At 41.6% G+C, this 15,753-nt stretch overlaps 1 protein-coding gene across 3 annotated transcripts in view; it reads left to right on the top strand.

Annotated features, from left to right (window-relative positions):
• Nucleotides 1-15,753, top strand: part of MED13 (mediator complex subunit 13) — a 52,242-nt gene that overhangs the window by 2,529 nt on the left and 33,960 nt on the right. For all 3 annotated transcript variants that reach the window (XM_041482401.1, XM_041482400.1, XM_041482399.1), the window contains exons 2-3: nt 826-1,060; nt 10,586-10,754. In XM_041482401.1, coding sequence (XP_041338335.1) covers nt 826-1,060; nt 10,586-10,754 — 404 coding nt within the window. The remainder of the gene's footprint in view (nt 1-825; nt 1,061-10,585; nt 10,755-15,753) is intronic.

The following is a 15,753-nucleotide window of genomic DNA, read 5'->3' as shown; positions in this document are numbered from 1 at the left end:
CCCGGGGCAATGCCTCCCCTACCTGCCTTAAGGTGCCTGTGCTCGAGTGAAAAAACTGAGTGCTAAAACTTGGTGTTGTGGTGGAGATAATCCAGGAATTGTCTGCTTCTCATTACACAGAGTAGTAGCTCTTTCCCTGTGTAAAGTCAAATTAATTTTTGCCTAGGAAGGGGTTTAGTGGATCATTATCAACGTGGTTGCAGGTCTAACATATAATTGAATGATAAAACGAGGATTTAAATCATTGAAATGTGGTGTGAGGAATGAAAAGTATGATAGCTCTTGGTAAAATCAGTGAAGACGAGAGATTTCCTGGGGGAGAGACAGAATTTTTTACCATGGAGAAACTTGTGAAATTTTCCCAAGTGGTAGATGGTTGGAAGAATGTGTGATTTGGTGTATCACCTATTTCCATGGAGTAATCTTGGATGGAAAAGGCAGTGTATGCATAAGTAAGCAAAAAGAAACATGTTCCTTGCTAAGGCAAGTGTTTAGGAGATTGGACTGTGTCAGCCTGTGAATAATAACATTACTCACTCGTCTTTCACTCTTTTGCTTTAAATCAAATCTGATTTTTCTCTGTGTAACCTTAAAGCTGCAGTGAAAACAAACAGCTCTTGCTTTACTGCAGTTATTTAATGAGCTATTAAACCAGGATCCCTGGTTGTTCCCAATTCATCTCCTAAATCACACAAAACTAACCAACACAGCTCCCATTCAATCCTGAGCGATCCCTTTCTCCCCGTGCCCTCACCTGCAAGCAGCATGTTCTCGCTGGAGGCGCCTGTTCTTTTTTTTTTGACAGCTCTTTTCTCTCTTTCCCAGGCTGATCTAACTGGGATTAAATGGAAGCGCTACGTGTGGCAGGGCCCAACGTCTGCCCCCATCCTGTTCCCGGTGACGGAGGAGGATCCCATCCTGAGCAGCTTCAGCCGCTGCCTCAAGGCCGACGTGCTCAGCGTCTGGCGCCGGGACCAGAGGCCTGGGCGCAGGGAGCTCTGGATATTCTGGTGGGGGGATGACCCCAACTTTGCTGACCTGATCCATCACGATCTCTCAGGTAGGAGCTCGCTCGCACCTTCCTTTGGTCGCTGGAAGGATCCTGGTACTCAGGGCTGGCTTCTGGCGGCTGCACCGGGTGGAGTGTTGTCTCCAGAAAAGATAAATTTGTTGCTGTAACCCTCACCGAATTATTGCAGCAGTGATCAGCCATCTGCTCTGTGTGCAGCTCGCCTTGGACTGCTGGATTTTTGAGAAACAAGGGTTTTGCTCCCCACTTGTTCCCTTGAAAAAAACAAAACACAAGGCTATGAGTTTTGGCAGCTTCTTCATGAGAAAGCTGTGCTGAAAGCTGTGCCTGTGATTCACAAGTGATGTCTTAAACATGTTTTGATAAGATCCCTTTTGTTGGGCAATTAGAATTTTCAAATTCAAATAGTAAAGCTCATTTTGTTATGTAATAAGAAGTGTAGAGATCTGGGCAGCTCTTGAACTGTTTGGAGTTGTTTTGGTTGGAATTTACACCATCAGTGAGAAGCCCACAGAAGGAGGCACCAGGAACTAACCAGCTGTTTCCATGCAAAATCTGTAAACCTTCAGTTTTTATGATTCCTCTCCCCCACTTTTCCTGGTGCCCTGAACCTGCTTTCAAACCCAGCCTTTTGAAAGACTGACAATATTTGTATTTCTCAATAATGTTGTACTTCAAATTTGGCACCTACCTTTGGAAATGTTTGCTTGTTGAGCTCAATTCCCCACGTAGATGGTTTCCAGCTGCTTATCAGCAAGGTGACGAAGTTAGATACTTAAATTGGGTGAGTCTAAAGGTGAGACTAAACTAATTTGAGGGGAAAAAAAAAACCCAACAAACACATCACTCTAATTTCCTTTCAAATAATGTGCAGTATTCAGATTACTGAAGTGTAAAATGAGACCAAGGTTTGGTGACCTGGTAACCAGAAATTGTTAATGCTGCCTGTGTGTGTGTGGATAAGCTGGAGAACAAACAGGAGTTTAAAGTGCCACTGAGGAAGTTGACTTGAAACAATTTAATAATGTGTGGAATTTTCATACAAAAATACTGTGATCTGAAAAACAATTGACGCACTGAAATGATGTTTATTTCTTTGAATAGTTGACTTCAAAGATTGGGCTGCTGTTCCTATTCCTGTCTGTCCTGGAACTACAGACTTTGCATTTTAAATGGCACTTACACTGGAGTTTGCTTGATATTTTAGTGCATTTAAGGCTTCCCTATTATGACCTATAAATAACCTCAGTTTTGACCTGCAGGGAACATCCTTTGTGTGGCTGAGATGTGACTTAGACCCAGTGCTGGGTGGTTTTGGCCTGGGCCTGCCCTGAGCCAAGACCAACACTTGTGTGGAAGGACCTGTGTGAATTTTGTGTGCTCCTGGCTGTGGGATTAAATTGAGACAAACACATTTAGAATGGGAAATCCAGTGAAATTTAAGCCTTTTGGAAAGTGCGATTTTGTGCTGCTAACCACTAAAATTATTTGTTTGAGCAACTTTCTTTGCCACCTCTTGAATCTGTCTGCTGGTGATTTATCACAGAAGGGCATTTGGAAACAGCAGTGGTTTGTAGCTGGAGTTTCAGCTCAGCACCTTGTTTGTGCTTGTCCAGAATTACCCTTTTGCACAGGTAGATAAGCAGGTATCATCCCAGGGACTTACCAACTCTTAACCTCTCTTAGGGTATAAGGGAGAGATAGTGGAGGATTAGAGTCTCCCAGCCATGTCTTTGGGTGTTTTCTTGGTTCAGGTCACCTGTGGGTGCCTGTGCTTCCCCAGAGCTGTTCCACACGTGTTCTGTGTAATGCTGCCCCTCCTGAGGCTGTCACCTGTGTCTGACACCTTGGGCTCCACAGAGGTGGTTTTGTCCTCCTTGAATGAAAAAGAGAATTTGTGTGTGAGGCTCTTGTGCCAGGAGTTGGTACAGATCCTCCTCTGCATCACAGAGGAACTGGCTGAGGGGTGCCCACAGCTGCACTTTTTCTCTTTGCTGTTACACAAAATCTTCACGTGGATCTCATAGAAGAGAGAATTATGGCTGAACCCAAACAATGTTATCTGACCTTTGTCGTAGCCTAATGGATTTTTTCATCGGTGGACAATTTCTCCTGGTAATTCACACTGCCTTGTTCTCCCAATGACTGCTTGTTACATTTTCAATGGGAATGATAAATGACTTCTTAGCACAGGCTTGTTACCTGCAAAATTGATTGGAAATTGTTTGCTGCTGGAGGTTGAGGTGCTGCCTCATTTAGAAGTTTGCTGCTGGATAGGTGAAGGATTGTCCTGGAGGATGGGGAGAGGGAGGAACCTGGGAGCAGTCTGTCCCTCAGTGCCTTTGGACAGATTTTTCCTGAAGGAGTGGCCCTTGAGAGAGCCCTGGTTAGAAATGTGCCAGAGCCACTTTAATAACTCTTGATTCTGGCTCCCTTTGGTCTGATACTCTCTGCCTGTTAAGGAGAGCTTGGTATTTTGACAGATTCTGACTTTTTTGGTGATGTGTAGTTTCAGTGAACAATGGGTGTTCAGTGACTGGAACACATCTTGGTTATCAGCCCTGGGGGATTTGAAATATGTCAGCCTTCCAGAGCCCTTCTGTCCCCTTCCCGAGATGCCTTCACCAGGGGACGTAGAGGGTTGTGAATGTACATCTATGCATATCAGATTGAAGAAATAAATGCTATCTCTGTGTTCAGCTGTACATTCTAGAAGTTCACTCTCTGCCCTGGAGTCACGTTTGAATCCTGCTCGTGGCTGTGTCAGAGTTCTCATTCCAAGCCTTGGATAAGTGTCTTGTTGATGGTCAGGGATTGTTGTTGCCTGGGGGCATGTCAAAAGGAGACTTGTTCAGAGATGCTGATTGATCAGGAATATTGACTTCACTCAATCATTTATTTTTTTCCCTTCCCTAGGAACCTACTTACTGTACATACAACCAAAAAACCAGAGGTCTGTTTCTAACCCAACGTAGCTAGAGGCAGACAGAAGTTAGTGAAATGTTATTTTAGCCTCTAACAACCTCAAAGGTTATGTTTTTGTTCTGACAGTGAGGCTTGATTATAGTAATTCTTGCAACTCAAACCCTAAAGTAGGACATCTCTTCCAATTTCAGCAGGCAATGGTCTCTCACAGCTCTGATCAGCAGTTATTTTATTAGAAAGGTTCTTTCTTATTTTCATGTGGCTGCTTCTGCTCTTGGATTATTTTCTTTTAAATTGGCAGTAGATGATTTTAAACCTGAGAACAGTTGGGTATGAATTATGTACAAGACATAGTCCCAAGGAAATGGTTACAATTTGATTAATGCTGGGATAGGGGAATGCAGCTATATGGCTTTGACCTTCAAATTGCATCTTTTAAATGGTGAGCTGCAAGATGTATCTTTTTCATTCTGGTGTCTATTAAATTTGGTTAATTTACTTTAAAAATTAAAGAGTTGTCTGTCATATATCAAGATAATCAGTTTTTGTTTGCTGAACAATCTTGCTCATGCTTCTGTGAGGGGGAGATGTATAAAAATAATGCTGGTTGGAGGAGAGCTTGGGAGAATCCTGATGTTTGTCTGTGTGGTAAAAACAGTCATGGCAGCAAAGACTAATATGTGTTGTGTAGTTTTCAATGCATGTGCATTATAGATCAAATCCCTGTCCCCAAAAATTCAGTGAGATTGTGCTGATGTCAGCACTGTGTGTCTCATTACTCCAGGACAATGAAAACCAGAGGATGAGCCAGTTATCATTCCAAGGGGCTGCAAACCCTGCCAGTTGCAAGGAGTTGGCAAAGGCAGCTTGGAAAAGAGTTCAGCCAGTGATGCCTTTTTAAAATAACAATTGCTCCCTGAGATCATTTAACTCCTACAAAAAATACCTAAAAAACAACAACAGAAAAGGGAAAGGATGCTTTTAAAAACATTTTGCACCTGATGTGAGCACGGCGAGCTGCAGCCCCTTGTCTGGGAAGGATCTGTGTGTTCTGTGTCAGGCAGGAGAGGCATTCCAAGTGCTCTTGCTGCATTGATGCTTCAGCATTTCTTTAGTCCTCCATGTTAGAGATGTAGCCACTTAAGCAAAACTGCTGATAAGCATTATGCAAAAATTACTGAAGCAGTTTTATCAAACTTCTGTGACTTGCTGTGAGCTCAAAGGTGACAAAGATTTAACTTTTCCCTCCCCATTTTTCCTTGACCAACACGCACGTGAAATATCTGTGGAGTCAGGTGAAAAATGCTTTGTCACAGGCAGTGAGGATTTGGCATCGTGTCATGTTGGTTGTGTGTACAATGTCACATGCAAAATGACCTGGATAAATCAGAACAGTGAAATATTTTACTTACACTGCTACATCTACCTGAATATGGAATTATTTAGTGTGGTGGAGGATATTGGTTCGTTTAGCCGGGAAGTTTTTCAGCTTTTTTTGTGGCTTTGTAGCCAAACTTACACCAAACAAATGGTGAGGGAGAGCAGTTACCTTGTTATCTTTATAAACTGCCATGGCTACACTCTTACAGAAGAGTTCTGCTTTGAAATTGTCAGGATTTAGAAGAGATTCTGTTGGGTAGAGAGCATAAAACCCCTGTGTGTGGTACTGGTAAAAGCCAAGCAGCACAAAAACTAACCTGGAATGGTGCTGAATGTTTTCACTGTGGGATTTTGGACAGTTTGGGTGTCCAGAGTCCTGGATTCAGATTCTGTTCAGTGAGTGTAGATGACAGACACCACTCTAATAGGAACAAACTTCAGTTCTCTTACTCAGATTCTTGTACTGGTATTTTAAAATGGTATTGTTTTCCTTTTTTTCCCCTGCAGAATCTATTGCTTCTCACTCAAAACAGTATTTCAGTAGCTTTGCTGGGTAATTCTCACTTGGAGCAGTTTAAAGTATTTTAATTCAAAAATCTGGGGTTTTAAATAGAAAACTTCTACTCTAAGTGTTTCTGTCATATCATATTACATTATTGTGTACAGCAGTAATTTCACACTACTGTGTTTATTTACTTCCCTTGGAATCTGAGCTTTATATAGGAAGTTTAATTGTATAAATCAGGTTTGTGTCAGTGTTTTTATAGCTGGCACAGTCATATAAAAGCAAAAAGGGAACTTGTGAGGTAAGAAATGCTTCCAAAAGACAAGTCTCAATCCTGATATGAAATAATGAATTTTTCCCTTGTGTAATTGAAGTAATTGGGGGGAGTTGTAGTCCAAAGTGGAGACTTTGTTTCTTTGCACAGTTTATTTTAGAGATTCATTGAGCATTAAGGAGATGTTTTTAATGGTGTGATAAACACTCAGCCTGTGCAAGAACTGGTGTTTACTGGTGTCCTGTGTATCAAAGGAAGGAAGGAAATTCATGTTCTTAAGTCTTGTTTAAAAATGGCATTTTCAAGGCTGTATATTTATCTGTTGCAATATAGATTTATCTCTTATCTATGTATTACTTCTTAGAAATCCTTGATTAATACATTTGGCTAGATATCTGTGAATAACAATATGCTTTAAAACTTGACATGAATTAAATTATGTTTAAAGATACTCCTTATTCAGAATTCACTCCAAATTGCAAGAGTTTTATATTTGGAGGGTGCTCCAAATTTTTTTCTTTACTCCTGCAAGAGCACCACAAAGACAGAAGGGCATAATCAGTAAAAATGGACTTTACTGGTTCAGGTGAACTCTGGGAAGAATGGAAAGGAGAGCATAAAAGTTCTGAAGGCCTCCAGTAAAACTGGTAATGTTGAGAAGGTGCTGACTGAAAAAGTTGATGTGTAGTATGCAAATTGCTGTTTCCTGGCCATTGTTTCCATGAATTCTTCATTCCCTGATCATTTTTAGCTTCATTTGAGGAAAACTCTGTCTAATATGTGATGTAAAGAGAGAGGGAGCAGTGGGATAAGAGTATAAATTGTTTAATGGATTGACATAAAGTAAGTGTGCTTATTTTTAAGAGTTGAGTGCTTTGGACAGCTGAGAGAACTCATCAAAAATAAAGTACTTGTAACCTTCAGGTTGCCAGAGCACTTCTGTGGATAACACTTGTCCAAAGTGAAATTGTGGCTTAGCACCTTTTGAAAATGAGTCAGCAACTTCTTTTGGTTTGTTAGCATTATCAGATTGAACATTTGAATTTATTGTTTAAGAAAAATTAGAGGACAAAAGTGCCTCTTCCTCTCCCCCTCCTTTAATGAATGGTTTGCTGTGTACAATTTTCTATTAAGTGGGAGGGGTTTTCTCATGTCGAGAAACAACAATTTGAATTAAGAAGAAAAATAGTTGGCAGATGTGAGCAGATGTCATGTTTGCTTCTCTCCACCACTAAAATGGGGGGAGGGGAATGACTAAATAGACTTCAGAAAGTCAGAGAACACTTACTGCTGGGTTTTTTGCATGAATTTGAATAATGTTCTGAAATGAGGGTTTCTTGAACTGACAGCTTCTTTTACCTTCCCTTTCTGTGGCAAGGTGCACTTCACTCAGAGCAGGTGGTCTGGTGAGCAAAAATTGGAGTTTTAATTGTGATTTCCATCTCAAAGCTTGCACTTTCTCCACATAACACACTCAGCTAAGAGCTCTCTGGTTCTGCAGTAACCTAAGGGAGGAGAGTTTTCAGGAATCACATCCTGGGGCAAGTTCTTGCATGGAAAGTTTCTCATAACTTGGTGGTCAGCACAGCTGATCCTGAATGAAGCTTCATCCATCCTAAATGAAGCACCTGACTACAGAGGATGAAAACCTCTCCATCCAAACACAAGATTTGTGTTACTTCAGTATCCCTGCAATTTCAGCACCTTCCGTGGCATTGCTACACCAGGCAGCACTGACAGAACCAGAGGACACAGTCTCAAGCTGTGTCCAGGGAAATACAGGTTGGGTATTAGGAAAAAGTTTTTTACAGAAAGGGTGATAAAGTTCTGGAGTGGTCTGCCCAGGGAGGTGGTGGAGTCACCATCCCTGGGTGTGTTTAACAAAGCCTGGATGTGGCACTGGGGGCCAGGGTTTAGGTGAAGTGTTGAGGCTGGGTTGGACTCAGTGATCTTAAAGGTCTCTTCCAACCCAGTGATGTTGTGAATTCTGTGAAATCTGTAATATGCCAAAACAAAATTAGGCATAAAACCTGGAATTTCAGGAATTTCCATTCAGTCTTCTAGAAAGGTCCTGTATGCAGAGATGTGCTTGGAACGATGGCTTGATATGACAAGAGCTGTGTACAAACCAAGTGTGTAACCTTTGAAATGGTGAGGAGTTTATTGTGCAGCTAAAGTCCAATATGAGCCAGCTCAGGAGTTAATGTTTGCTCTGCTGAGCTGCTTCTGGTCCTGCTCTGGAGCTGAGCTGCTGCCCCTGGCACAGGGCTGTGCCTGGGCATCCACAGGGCTGCAGCTGGGGAGCAACCTCTGTGCTTGGCACGGGCTCTTCACACCCTTTGACTTTGGACTTTTGTTGCTTTTTGTTACAAGAGCGGTGTGTGATGTTTCTTTAGTGAGTTACTGTGTTATCTTGTAGCTTTACAGTTTTTAAAAACAAGTTTTTGCTCCGCTCCAGCCCCGGAGTAGGGTGGTGGGGTGGGAAACTTGTGGTGAGGTCTCTGCTTTGGGAAATGCTGCTCCTTGTTTTTCCTTGTCTTTCCCAGAAAATTATTTCATGCAATGATTCATCTGTAATGATGCACACCTCCTCTTTTATAAATGATGGGGCAGGTCTGTTTACTCTTATTCTGTCTCTCAGGGTTCCTGGGAGTAACTTTCTTTTACTCACAATACTGGCCTTGTGTGGAAATGTACTTTTCCCTGTGTGGAATATGCAAAATACAAACATGGTCACCATGTTTTGGTTCCAGCAGTATTGAAATTCCCTTCTCTGTCGTCTCTGTCTTAAATATTGTTTATTGTAATAATCTGTAAGGTTTTTCCTAACTAAAACTCTTAGGTGTCTAGTTTTCTAGATGCTCTCTAATTTAAGGATATCAAGACTTTAATGAATAATATTGCAACCTTTTAAGCTTGTAAGTGGCTTCCAGAGAAAGGTGAAGGGGCTTATTTCCAAGGAGGGTTTAAAATGCAAGGATTTGGCTGTGTTGCTGAGGTTTTCTGACCATGGAGCAAAGCAGGGGAACTGAAATGCTCTGTGAGGGAGAGGGGAGCAGGCTGTCAGACCTGTGCTGCTGAAGCAGAGCTGGACTCCAACCCCAACCCCTGGAGATGTGCAGGGACAGGGGCTGTGACAGAGGAGCAACCTGTTCTCACGTGGGCTCCGTGTGGAGCTTGGAGCAACGACCTCCACAGGTCCCCTCTGACCTAAATTATTCCATGACTGTCCAGAGACTGGAGTAAAAATGTCTCCTTATCTATGTCAGACAAACTTCTCGTCTCTGCTGCTACCTGGAGTATAAAAGCAATGGCATTTGGAAAGTAACTCTGCTAGGTTAGTCCAAGGAGACCAGGAGCACATCCTGAGGGATAGATGTAAACCACAAAATACAAGGAATTAGAGCCATGAAGGTAAGATCTGATTGCCAGTGATTTAAGGGCAGTATCTCAAGCTTTATTGTATTATTATCCTCCTGTTAGTGTTGCTGGGGATGAGTGATATCAGATATATTCTGGGAGACACCCAGGAACTTTCAGATGTCCCTTGTTGTACCTGGGTAAGGGAATTGTAGTGCCAGTGCAGCTCTTTGGACCAGTGCTTGTGCTTTGAGGGCCTCTAGACCCTGTTCAAACACTGAGCAGGAGCCAGAGTGGTGGAAGAAGTTGCAGCTTCTTGTCATAAGTCTTGCTTTTCCATTTGGCAAATCAATTTGGCTTGTGCAGGTTGGATTCCATGGCTGTTTGATTTGTGGGCACAGAAGATGTCACTGTTTGACTTCAGAATCCCCTTGGTAGGAACTGGGCATTGTCTTGCTGATTTTTCTCTCTGTGTACATCAGAAAGCAGGGCTAGGCTGCTTAAATATCTTCATTTTAAATGTTGAATTAAAAAAGAAAAATGGCAGGTTTGAGTCCTGTGGGGAGAATCATGTTGCTCTTACCAATATTCTGAATCTGAGCATTTTTCATCATCTCCAGCAAATTGTAGATCATTGAGAGTCATTTGATTGCTGACTTTTGTTCCTGGCTTTCTTCAGTCAATGCTACTCAAAGACACCAGAATATATTCAGTCTGGCTTTGGTAAACTTATTTTTAAGCCTAATTGTCACCAATTGTGCAGGATGAGTAACCCAGACTCCCCAAAACACGAGCCACCTTGCAGACAGATCACACAGTGCTCTTGCAGGCTGCAATACATAACGTGCTGCTGCTACTTGTTTCCTTTTGTGTACAAATAACTGTTGAATCTTCTTTCCCTGTGGAGGATGAGATATTTTTACAGCTGATCACTTTTAGCAGCTCCATCGTAAAGTAAGTAGAGTTATCTGAACACTACAGGCTGGTTTTGGTTGCGCGTTATGCTGTGAATATCTCTTAAAAGCTTGCAGGAGAGAAAAGGCTATTGTGATATGTGTGAAATGCCAGGATGGAATAGAAAAGTGATTTCTGTTTCCCCTGTGCCTTGCAGAAGAGGAAGATGGGGTTTGGGAGAACGGGCTGTCCTACGAGTGCCGCACTCTGCTGTTCAAGGCTGTTCACAACCTGCTGGAGAGGTGTCTCATGAACAGGAACTTCGTGCGCATCGGCAAGTGGTTCGTGAAGCCCTACGAGAAGGATGAGAAACCCATCAACAAGAGGTAGGAGGCTTTATTTTGCTCTGTTGAACAAGTTAGAGGGTTTATTCTTTGTGCTAGAAGGAAGGTTTGGTTAAGACTCCTGTGGATGATTTATTCTGGTGTCTGGGTCTCTGCTCTTTCTTATTTTGCTGCTTTTTTGGGGAGTTCTTCAAAACCTTCTTAGGATGAAAGGAAGTAATGCTAAACACGGTAAACAATCTCTTCTGTGCTGGTACCCATGTCCAGACCATGGACAATGGGTGTTGGGAAAGAGATAGAGTCTTGCAGAAAGGAAGAAAATGATACCTGAGTGAAGGTATCTTTTTTGAGGTCCTTATGAAGGTCCACCTGCCCTGGACCTGCAGGTGACTGGAGCTAGTTCTGCTTGCTAACACCAAGAAAGACTCATCATGGAGAGCTATTTGCAGGTCCCACCTAAGCTTTGGATAAATTGCATCCCATGGGAGATGCTGAGAGTTGGGAATGTCAGCTCCTGGTCAGAAAAAGGATGGTGTCTGGGAATGCTGCTGTTAAAAGAATCCATGTGGCCTCCATGCTGGGGGGGAGGAGGGTGAGGAGAGAATTTTTGATCTAAATTGGAAGGACTTCTTCTCATGGTTCTAACGTGGTTTGACACGGTCCATGTTGCCTAGCAATAAATAATGAAATGAATAAAAACTAGGTTAGCTGGAACAAGTTTAATCGCTGTTCCCAAATCAGCTTTTAAAATCCAAAGTAATTTAAAGCTTAGATGATGGGATTTTTTGTGTGGCATTTTTTTTTTTTGTGTGTGTGTATGTATGTGTTAAATCTTGCATGCGGGAAATTTTGAGATCAGTGGCTTTGCTTGTTGGGTGTGGAGTTGGCCATTGTTGGCATCTTCTGCAATAAATTTAAACTTGAAAGAAATTTAGAAGCTGTTTTGGAGCAAAAGAAGCAGAAGCACATGTTTGTGTGTGTTTCTATTAGTAGTTGTGAACTGCTGCTTTTAATTTATGTATAAACTTGTCCTTTAGTTCCAGGCATTTCTTTCTCCACCCTGGTCAGGGCAAATGTTTCCTCTCTGGGGTGTCCTTGTCCATCCACTTTTTTTCTGCTATAAATCAAGAGTAAAGAGTTTACTTTTAACTATTTTGGCCAATGTTGTGTTGGCACAGTCTAGGCTTTCCTCCTTTGAGGAACTGGTTGACCAAATTGCCATTTTAAACTAGCATTAGTTATGTCCTGGATTCTCCTAGAGTAATTCTATAAAGCTCTAGAGCAGCTGGAAAAGCTGATGAAAGCTTTTAAAATAAAATAGCAGTGTTTGTTTAATTTGGGAGCTCTGATTCTTTTTTGAAGAAGGTCAGAATGTCAGCATGCTCAATGAAAATAACTGAAGGAATTGTGTGCTTACTCACACAATTTCATCATATGTAGCCCAGAACTACAGGAAAAATATGTAAATAGCTTTGACAGATCTGTGTAAGATATTTTATTGTTGAGAAATTTCAGTATTTCCTACCAGATAGCTCGATACCATGTGATGCTCTGAGCATTGGCTTTTATGGAATGAAGTGGGGGAATGGTGAACAGATGTGTGCTCTCGTGGCAAATTTGGCTCATCCCTCCTAGGAATATCTAGAACTGGGATAATCTCTGCTCTCAGGAAAGTTGGGCTCTTCAGAGGGGTCAGTTCAGGCTTGTGGGAGAAAACCAAAAACTGCCATGGGTGTTTTGTGGTGCCACCTCTAGCTCCAAAGTCTGGAGCACTCTTGTGGTAAAAGCAACATTTCTCTCATGGCCAGAGTTAAGTGTGACACTGCAGCAAACCCCACACAAAGGGACTTGCAGCCAGCCTGGAAAAAGCTCTGAATGTTGCACCTGGGGTGCTGATACATTTCCTACCAGACAGCTGCTCTAAAACTAACAAAAACTAAACCTGAATACAACTTCTGCATATTTTTCATTCCTTAGGATCCATTTAATCAGCCAAACATATACAAAGTTTATAACTTTTTGTAGATGTGGCTGACTTAATTAAAAAGCAAACTAAATCCCCAACAGCCCCTCTTGTGTTCGTGAGTATTGATGCACAGATCTTAAGAATCAGTCTTGAAGCTGTATATTTGTCTTTCATCCCATATTACTCTGCTGTCTTTGGGACTGTTCTTTACATTAAGGTCCAGAAACCCTGGGAAGGAATTCCTGTGCCTGTGTAATTTGAGGTAATTTGGTATCCTGGGGATGTGAAGTTTGCTACCAGTGTGCTTTGGATCATAATTTATCTCACCCTGCACTTTGAGGCTTGGCCAGCCACTCTAGAGACTTGTTCCCTGTGTTTTACAGCTGCAGATTTCAATCAGGTTGGTTGTTCTTGCTGGAAATCTTTAGTTTCAAGGAATTTGCCTGGAAATGGAGCAGGCAGTGCCCTTGGTGTGGAGGTGACTCCTTCCCCTGGCCTTCCTGGGGCTGTGAACCAGCTGCAGGACCTCAGCCCCACTCTGTCCCTGCCTGTCCCTTTGAAGGATGTGCAAATAGAGCTGTTTCTTTCATTTGAAGCTGATCCCATCTGGATTTTTCCCAGTTCTGTTTGAAAGCCTGTGCTTCCAGAAGGGGAGATTTTCTGTGCTCTGCTCTCCCAACAATAGCTGGCGGTGGTGGCGCAGCAGCCAGGAGGGAGGCTGTGATTTCTAATAGGTGCTGGGTTGTGATAACAGCTCCTCCAGCAGCCCTGCCTTCCTGTCTGTTGCTCTGGTGGGTTTTTTTTTCTCCTTGTGTAAGGTTATATTAAAATAAAAAGTCCGTGTCATTGTACACTTTAATTTTAAAAGGAAATCCTGAACGTTCATAATTGATGCCGGTGTGGCGTGTGAGCAGATGAGCAGGGATCAGAACGAGATAGTTCTGAGTTTTCACTCTTTAATGATGTGACTCCTAAACAAATAAACTTAGTAAAGTAACCTCTATTATATGAGATCTGTCAAAACTTTTGCTGTGGGAGCAGTAACCCCTCAGCTGTGTGCTTGTGCAGTCACATGCTGAGGTACCAACTGTGACCTGCTCTTCCCTCCCCTGCTGCTCCCAGCTCAGACCAGCACTGAGCAAAGGGAGACACTCATGGATGGGCTGGAATCTGATCTCTGAGAACAAGTTCATAGGCTTGGAACTATCTTATTTAGGTAGAGTTTGGTTATAGTTTAAATTTTAATTGGTGGATTTTTAAAACACGTTTTTAAATAAGGTTCTTAAGAATAGTAGTTATGAGTAAAATCTTTAGGGTTAAAGATTAATTAAACTATTGAGTAATTTAATTTTTAAAAGTTTTTTTAGGATAGAGATTCTTTGAATATAGTAAACATTTTTTACGAAGATTTGAAAGCAGCTACAGATAGGATTATGAGTTTGGATCTGGATACTGAAAGTGTGAAGGTGGAGGAAGTGTAGTTGGATGAGAGACTGATTATTTAGTATGAAACTTAAAAGAAGAGAAGTTAATGTTATAGTTCACCATTACCCTGCCTGGGGAAACTCTCTGAGGGTTTCAAGTCTGCTGTTCCACTCCTGTTTATGGACAGGGCAGGGATGGAGCAGCTCCCTGAAGAGGGTGTGTGTTCTGGGGTCTTGTTGCCCATTTTTAAGTGATCTCAGTTTTCCAGATGAATAAAAAACCACAGAGAGGATTTTGCTGAAGATCTTTACTGCAACCAAACAAAAAAAAAAAAAAAATAATTGTCTCTGTATTTGTCACAACCTGTTTTGGTAGTAAACATTTTTTACGAAGATTTGAAAGCAGCTACAGATAGGATTATGAGTTTGGATCTGGATACTGAAAGTGTGAAGGTGGAGGAAGTGTAGTTGGATGAGAGACTGATTATTTAGTATGAAACTTAAAAGAAGAGAAGTTAATGTTATAGTTCACCATTACCCTGCCTGGGGAAACTCTCTGAGGGTTTCAAGTCTGCTGTTCCACTCCTGTTTATGGACAGGGCAGGGATGGAGCAGCTCCCTGAAGAGGGTGTGTGTGCTGGGGTCTTGTTGCCCATTTTTAAGTGATCTCAGTTTTCCAGATGAATAAAAAACCACAGAGAGGATTTTGCTGAAGATCTTTGCTGCAACCAAACAAAAAAAATATATATAATTGTATTTGTCACAACCTGTTTTGGACACTTGGAGACTACAGAAGCTGAAGCTCATTAATGTGGTTGAAATGACTACACATGAAATTACAGTTTGACAAATAGGAATGTAATTCTCTTTTCTCCTTTCCAACCAGTTGTTTTGTTGCTGCTTTCAGGAGTGTGGTTGTGCATGTTTTATTCCAAAATCTCCTAATAAATGTGAGATGGAGGCTGATCTGTTCCATCCCACTGTGCTGGTTGGATTGCTTCAGTAACTGCCTTTGGATGAGACTGTTCCTCTTACTTATTACTGGGGTATACCTGGAATTAAATATGATTAGGAAAGCTGTCAGATTAAATACTATTTTAGATACAAATTAAATAAATCAAATATGACACTCCCAATGAAGTACCAAGTGTTTATGTGAGGGGCATCTCTTGGAGTTTTTGGTAATAATTACAACTTGCTAAACTTTAACACAATTGAAATAGCAGTAAGCAAACAATTGAGTAATCCTGAATTTGTGGGTGGATCTGATAGACAGCTAAAAGTCTAGAATGCTAAAAGCTGCTATATTACTTGTATGGTTGCTTTTTTTTTTCCTTGTAATTGGGAAATAATGCAGCCAGTTGCAGTGGGTGGCAAAGCAGAACTTGTGTCTGATGAGTTCACTTAAAAATGGTGAAAAAACACCAGAGAAAAACACCACACACCCAAAACAAAAAATACAAAAACCACCCCACAAGCCACTTGGAAATTCATAAGTGATAAGGTTATCATAACTCGCTGCACAGGTTTCAGGGTAATTCTGGTTACCACAAGCCTGGGTTCAGATTTTAGAAGGCCAGGCCACCATTATATATTTTTTTATTTCCCATAGAAATTGAAAATAATAAGCATATAACTTCATGGGAAGTGA

Source organism: Pyrgilauda ruficollis, unplaced genomic scaffold (genome assembly GCF_017590135.1).
Source record: "Pyrgilauda ruficollis isolate IOZ18807 unplaced genomic scaffold, ASM1759013v1 scaffold59, whole genome shotgun sequence".
In the NCBI taxonomy this organism is placed as follows: Eukaryota; Metazoa; Chordata; class Aves; order Passeriformes; family Passeridae; genus Pyrgilauda; species Pyrgilauda ruficollis.
This window is presented reverse-complemented; position numbering and strand designations above follow the sequence as displayed.